General features: G+C 34.4%; 2 protein-coding genes across 3 annotated transcripts; one reads left to right on the forward strand and one right to left on the reverse strand.

The window, feature by feature from the left end:
* LOC107622905 lies at window positions 2,753-5,149 on the forward strand. 2 transcript variants are annotated; one of them, XR_002356881.1, is made up of 4 exons: window positions 2,753-3,385; window positions 4,166-4,375; window positions 4,505-4,614; window positions 4,736-5,149. XR_002356881.1 is itself a non-coding variant. In XM_016324981.2 (3 exons), the coding sequence occupies exons 1-2, from the start codon at window positions 2,861-2,863 to the stop codon at window positions 4,367-4,369; spliced, it is 729 nt and encodes a 242-aa protein (XP_016180467.1). In that variant the 5' UTR covers window positions 2,754-2,860; the 3' UTR covers window positions 4,370-4,375; window positions 4,736-5,128. The 2 variants fall into 2 exon arrangements, 1 of the variants encoding a protein (XP_016180467.1); XM_016324981.2 differs by lacking the exon at window positions 4,505-4,614 and having other exon boundaries at window positions 2,754-3,385; window positions 4,736-5,128.
* Window positions 6,653-7,434, reverse strand: LOC107622921 (eukaryotic translation initiation factor 1A; the record flags this gene model as incomplete). The annotated part of the gene is given in 1 exon segment (XM_016325002.2): window positions 6,653-7,434. A coding segment is annotated over 1 exon segment (438 nt). The 3' UTR covers window positions 6,653-6,934.

Below are 7,599 nucleotides of genomic sequence, written 5' to 3' on the forward strand. Positions count from 1 at the left end.
TTCAAATACGGGGAAAAAGTTTGTCTTACAATTGATAACTAGAGTTCGTGTCAGAATATGACGTATATGTGTTTGACTATTCATTTCATTGATATGGACTGGAAGTTGCAAAAGAAAATACTAAATTTTTCTAAGTCACCGGCTACACGGGAGAAATTATGGCTCAAAATGTTAAAACTTGCTTGAATAACTGGAAGTTAAACAAGATCTTGAGTTTGACCATTGATAATGCATCGTCTAACGATATAGGAGTTATGCATTTACAAAGAAGGCTGATTTTTTGAAAGAGTTCAATTTTAAATGGAGAGTATCTTCATATGCGGTGTTGTGCGCATATTTTAAACCTGATTGTGAAGAATGGATTGAAGGAGATTGATGATTTAGTTGCCAAAATTCGAGATGCTGTGAAGTATGTTAGATCTTCAAATTCAAGATTAACTAGGTTCAAGGTATGTATTGCACAAAAAAATATTTCACATAAGAGTCTTGTTTGCCTACATGTTGAAACGCGATGGAACTCTACATACTTAATGTTAGTAGTAGCCTTAAAGCATTAGAAGGCATTTGAGCTATTAGAGATGCAAGACAAAAAAATATTGAAGAATTAAACAAGGAAAGAGGAGTACTTTCAATTCAAGATTGGAATTATGCTAAGTTCGTCTTACCATTTTTAGAAATATTTTACGATGCTACACTTTGCATCTCTGAATCCTCTTATGTCACTAGTAACTTATACATGAAGGAAGTGTTTGCTCTTGAAACGAGAATTCAACAATATCGTGATGATGATGATTTGAGCATAAGTCTTATGGCAAGTAAGATGAAAGCAAAATACAAGTATCGGAGAAATGCAAAAATTATTAACATGTTGTTGATTGCCGTAGTTCTAGATCCTTGCCATAAGTTGGATTATGTTGAGTGGTGCCTAGTTAATTCTTTTGGTGCAGACGTGGGCGGTGAATTGAAGACAAAGTTGTCTTCTTGTCTTCATTCACTTTATAATTTATATCAAGGTGCAAATGAAGAAAATTAAGATGATACCCTCTTCCAACCGAGTGCAAGTGATAAAGTCAAAGACATTTATGATATGGGAATATATCACCGATCAACTGGCCACAAATCCAATCTTAAATCTGAGCTTGATTGTTATTTGAATGAAGACTGTGAGCCATATGATAAGTCTTTGGATATTCTAGGATAGTGGAAGGCTAACTCGAATCGGTTTTCCGCCCTAGCAAATATGGCACGGGATATATTGGCTATACTAGTTTCAACAGTAGCTTCTGAGTCTGCTTTTAGTATGGGGGAAAGAATTATCGATCAATATCGTAGCTCATTGACTCATAAAATGATAGAAGTCCTTGTATGTACCGAAGATTGGCTTAAAGGAGACTTTTTCTCTTCTTTTGCATCTGATAATTTTGAAGAATTTGAAAAAGTCGAGCAAAGTAAATTGAATGAAATTAATTATGTAGATTCAAATGATGAATAAAATTAATTAAATTATTCCGTTAGTCTTTATAATTTTTTAAAATTTATAATTATAGCTTTTTTTTTTTTGCAGATTTGATTTTATTAGAGGACAACACTTGTTTAGTGGGTCCAAATTCAATTGTGCTTGAGGATGACTAGAAAGTCTTGATTGTTTATATTTTCTTTAGTTATGTTCTAAACACTTAGGTGGTAAAGATATTAAACTTATTATTTTATATATGATTAGACTTACTTATGTTTATGTTGGTTTGTTTGAGGCACAACTTAGTAGCATTCATACCAACTTCTTGGTATGGACAAATTTAGGATTCATGCCAAAAATATTTGGTGATAGATCAAAGAAATTCAATACTTCTTGGGTGGGGATATTGGTGTCAACAATTATAGCAATTGCAATGTCATTTTTTAGTTCCAATGAGATTATATCAATAGTGAATTTTTTGTATAATTTGGGGATGTTGTTGGAATTTGCATCGTTTCTTTGGCTTAGGAGAAAATTTTCATCATTAAAGAAATCTTTTGAAGTGCGATTGAAAATGAAGGATTTAATTTTAATGTGCCTTATACCTTTTTTGTTTTTGGTGTATGTGATAAGTGTTGCCACCAAAAGTTTAGAAAAGTAATTATTATTTACAATGAAAAGAATTTCATTATTTACAAAGTTATTTAATAATTGATTTTATTATGTAAAACCAATTTGATTAATTAACTAAAATTATATTTTTTATTAATAAAAAAATTAGTTTAATTTTTGGATTCATACACATAATATTAAGGATTTTATTTATTATTTGGCATCAGACAAATTTTAAACCTGAGTGTAGACATAGAAGATAATCACCATATAGAATATTAATATCTGTTACTTGAATCATGAACATGTGTTTTCTGCACAAATATATATTTTTTCTTCTGGTTTGACTACAATTTAATAATAAAAAATGCTATTTAGTAAATCAACTGAACCAAATATTTGTCATGTGCTTATTTAGGGAATATTTTTTTTTTTGATATTAGGGGAACATTTTCTTAATTAAACCAAAAAAATTAATAATACAAAAAATTAAAACTATTTTTTTTTTTGTCTTAAGCAAGATTATATCTCAAAATTACTGTACCAAAAATATTACATTGTTTTCGGTCTGTCAAAAGACTGTTACTTCATCTTGAAATCCATTTATTGGGCTGGATCAATAATTCCTTTAATGGGCCTGAGGCCCAATGCTATCATCACTCTCATCTTCTCCTACCTCCTAGCTCCTCCTCCATTTTTCAGACCTCTCTGATAAACCCTAAAACAAACGAGAAAAAGCTCGAAAATTTGAATCACCGAACCTCAAAACAACTTCGACGCATTTCTCCAACCATGCTCCGAATCACAAAGCTCAAACCTTTCCCTTCCTCTCTCACAACCCACAACCTCATTCAGCGATTCCCCGTTAGCGGAACCGCAAAGGGAAAAGCGAAGATCAAAGCTGGACAAGCCTTAAAGCGTTCGAAAATCACAACCAAGAAAATCGGATCCGAATCAAAACCCGGACCCGGTTCCCGAGAGCAACAGGAGCGTGAGAAGCTCTACGATCAGTGCCTACAAGCTCCAACCCCCGTTCGGTACCTGAAGCCCAAGGAACGCGCGCGAGAAATTGAGCGCGAGAAAATGGGGCTGCTGAGCAAAGAGAGGCAGCGAGAAATTCAGCTGATGAAGAGGAAGGACGACAAGTACAAGGTTTCGGAGAAACCCACGATAATTGGGACGCCGGGGTTGGATTATATCACTTTGGGTTTGGTTGATGAAGAGAAGATTCCGAAGTATGAGTTGACTGTGGAAGATGGTAGGAAGTTGGCGAAAGAGTATAGCAGGGTCTTGATGAGGAAGCACAGGGAGAGACAGGTAATTTTACATCATCAGAATATATAGTTAGATCGGTTAAAAGTTAGTTAATTTGTCATTTATATTGTTTGAAATTTGTTAGTGTATGTTTGATTCGATTACTTATTTAAGAATGATTTTAGTTAATGATAATGCTGAAATTGAGTGATTTATGTTTAGTAGTTTAGTATCTGAAAAGTTTAGGATCAGTTAGATTAATAGAAAGTTAGAAGCATAGGGAGAGACTGGTAGTATTTCACAGTTGAAGAAATCAGTTGGTTTGGTTAAAAATTAGTTAATTTTTCAGTTAGATTGGTTAAATGTTAGTTAATTTGTTAATTAGATTGGTTCAGCATTTGCGAGTTTGATTACTGATGACTTTGATTACTTATATTTACTTATATTTACTTAGCATGTGTTTAATTCTGCTTCTGAAAATTTAATTACTCATTACTTTGATGCATCTATAATTGATTTTGCTTTATATGTTTAAAGTGAAGTGATTTATGTTTAGTATTTTGGTATAGAAGGTGTTTTTAACAAAATTTGGTGAGCTAAACTATCTGCAAAAGCAGTTCATTGCTTATTATTCATGATATTGAAACCAATTCTAGAGCAATAGTCTGATTTGAGGATGAATCAAACAAGTTTGCCAATGGGAAAAAATGTATTTTGTGATTTTGAATTCACTATTGAGGTACTCAAATCTGCAACTAATCACAATATTAGTTGGTTAATGTATAGCTTAGTGAGAAATCATCATATTCATTTCCATCAAATTCGCTATTCTAATAATGACAGGCTAAAGAAACGACACTCTTGAGGTTGAAGAAGGAGGCGATTGAGGCTTTGCCTGAGGGTTTGAGGGAAGCTGCTTTGGTGCCCGACTTAACACCTTTTCCTGTGAACCGGTTTATGGCAACCTTGACTCCTCCAATTGAGGGCTACATGGAGAAGGTCAGGGAAGCTGCCGAGAAGATCAGCGGCACTGAGAAGATTAGATAATCACAGGTCAGTATTGTACATGTAGATGGCTAGATTGTGATTTGAATTTCAAAGCTGTGTGAGTACCACGCATGATGGTTACCAATTACTACATTTGTGAAGACTGAGATTGCTATTATTTTGTTATTTTGCCAGACAACGGTTGTTTCGATGTATACAACCTATCGATTGTATGCTGCATTAAACAATTCTGTGACGAGTGTAAACCGGCTATTTGCCATGGTCAAATGTATTGTTATTTGTAGGTTGTGTTGTGTTATTCTCTTCCGCTCATGTCCCTCATTTTTGTAGCCTTAATGACTAGTTATTTATCTTAAAAGGATTGACCCAAAAATAATAATGTTAATATTGGCAAATGTGAAACAGGTTCATTTTCAAGTGGCAGAAGCACATTTCTTTTAACTTGGGCATCTAGCTATGGACCTCGGACTTGATTTACATTGTTGCAATCTGATATTGTGGAGCTTAGTGAGGGATTAAGATCTTGCTTCAGAATCTTAGTTGAGAGAGGAATAATTGTTGACAAATAGCTAGTAATGATGTGCATGACTAATCATCATATATCTGGTTTAATGCTGTAATTTTATGGTTGGGTGATTATTTGTATAATTGTCAAGTGCTTAATCAACTTTAGTACTTGCATTCTAGGCCTCAACATACACCAAATTTTTGTCCGTCTGGTACATATGTCTTAGCATCATAAATTACACTGATTTTTGAAGGCCACATTTCTTTAATTCTATTATTTCAGTTTGTTCTAAATACCAATTATTCTCAATAGTCTTATGGCTTCACTAGGAAATATATTGGAATACGTTTGGTTTGTATTTTCATTTTCTATTTTTATTTTCAGTGTTTTCAGGATTTTGTGAAACGTCCCAAACGAACCGCATATTGATTTTGCTCTACTGTTTTTTGAGTAGAAAAGGAAGTAATAAATATGGTTAAAAAACATATACATCTCCTTTAGAAAAGGTCATGTAAACCATTGTTGTGCTAAATCTTGAAAACCTTGTTCTAAGGTGGATAAAGCTGTAGAGCATCTAGATACACCTCTTTGAATCATTGTTTGAAAGAGGTCACCAAGTTGATGCAAAATAAAAGAGCAAACTTGATATTAGTCAATGCCAAAAGGGGCATTGGATGTACTGAGTGTTCTGCTACATGACAAAACATTTTAAGAATTTCTATTTTGTATTTATGCCTGTTCATCATAATATTATGCTGGGGCAGCATTCACTGAACTGAATTTCCAGACATTCAGTTTATCCCCATTTTTTGCATGTTGTAGGGTTTGTATTTTATTCTGTTTCTTATTCGTGGGGATGCTCAATCTATAATAAAGAGTAAAGACATTGCTCAAAAGGTAGAGGTTCAATTTTTGGTTGTGAAGTAGGCAATTTAAAGTTAATATCACCTTTTTTTTTTTACTTGAACGAAAAAAAAGGGGTAAAATACACACACTAAACTTAATATTACTTGTCTCTAAATAATTGTTAACCTTAAAAACGCATCTGGATATTTATATTTGACGAATAGGTTATAAAATATATTGATTTTGTGAAGAGAATGTATCATTTACCTCTAAAGTTATTGGTTGTTCATCTCCTTTACAGGAAGAAACTTAAATAGACTTTTTTTATTTTTTACCAATACATTATAAAAAACAAAGATAAAGAAAACGTTTGCTTCAATTAATTGATGATAAATATGCTTATGATTGAGAAGTTCTTTCCTTCTCATGGAGGAAATTAACCAACATCTATTTATATTAAAAATAAATAAACAAGGCTCATTAGAATTACTTCACACTAATACCTACAGAGCAACAACTTGCCTCAACGTGAAACCCTTGATTGAAGAACCGAAATTTGATGATCAAAAAGGCTCAAACCACAAACCTTAGATGTACATGATCTAATTCATGAAGTGAATTAATTGCCCAGAACTGAATAGTAACCTTTCAACAGCACTAGAATCAGGCATCAAACCACACCAACATTCTTTCTAATGATACAAGATGAGATAATCAATCACCAGTGACCACAAAACTAGAACCAAACCTATGACTATGCTAATAAGGGTCTTATGGCAGAGAGGTAGATTGATAGTTTCCCTTCTCTTCCTCCCAAACTATCCAAACACACATCAATACATCATCTATATCTATGTCAATCAATTAATCAACTAAAATTGAAATACAATCTCAACCATACAACAAACATCACAAACAATAGCATCAACAAAGCTCCAAAACATACCATAACACAAAATCCAAACATAAAAAAGATAACAACATAACTCAGCTATTATTTCATTCAAATTCCACCAAATCCATATCCATATCTCACAGTACACAACTAATAAAAAGCTCCAAGCATTACATGAAAATTAAAAAAGTAACAGAAGCAGCAGTAATAATAATAATAGTAATATTAATAAAAGTAACACAATAGTAATTCTATTGTCGTCTTCTTCTCGTTCCCAATTTGAGCTATTAGGGTATCCCCAATTTCAATTTCAATTTCCCGAAACCCTAAAAACCAAACCTTTGTTTCCATCCCCTCAAATCTTATCAATATCCTCATCCTCAAACTCGATGTAATCATTACCAGTACCATCGTCCTCCTCATCAAGGCCACCACCGATTCCTTCGTTAAGCCTAACACCATCGGGAAGCTCACCGTACGCCTTCAGCAACCGAGCCTCGTCGGGCATGTACTTCAAGATGACGTCAGCCTTATCGTCCTGATAATCCCTGAGACCAACGAGGATGATGTCACCGGCGGCGATCCAAACCTTCTTGTGCATCTTACCGCGGATATGGCAAAGACGCTTGGTTCCGTCGATGCACATGGCTTCGCAGCGACCGTTACCGAGCATGCGGAGAACCTGAGCGTATTCCTGACCGTCTTCTTTGAAAACGAGCTCGCGCTTCTCGTCATCGGCTTCGTTCTTTCCTCTCTTGCGGTTCTTTCCTCCCTTTCCCTTGTTCTTCGGCATGCTTGTTGTGGATGCTCGAGGTTCTCGAGCTTTCTCTCTCTAGAAAATTGAGGGGATTCTCTCTCGGTTTCTCGCTCGCTCGCTCGCTCTTTCTGTGTGTGCGTTTGTGTTTCTCACTTTCTCTCTCTCTGAAACCCTAAATTTTTACGATTGCGGAATTTGGGGATTGTGTTTGGGGTTGACGCGATTGTTCTCGCTTTTGTTCTCTTTTCCGTGAGTTTGCGTAA

Source organism: Arachis ipaensis, chromosome B02, assembly GCF_000816755.2.
Source record: "Arachis ipaensis cultivar K30076 chromosome B02, Araip1.1, whole genome shotgun sequence".
NCBI classification, from domain to species: domain Eukaryota; kingdom Viridiplantae; phylum Streptophyta; class Magnoliopsida; order Fabales; family Fabaceae; genus Arachis; species Arachis ipaensis.

Excerpts from the sequence above, each read along its gene's own strand:
- LOC107622905 (XM_016324981.2), top strand. The coding sequence starts at position 2,861 with ATGCTCCGAATCACAAAGCTCAAACCTTTCCCTTCCTCTCTCACAACC. Across the intron at positions 3,386-4,165 it reads GGAAGCACAGGGAGAGACAG|GCTAAAGAAACGACACTCTT; the intron begins GTAATTTTACAT and ends TAATAATGACAG.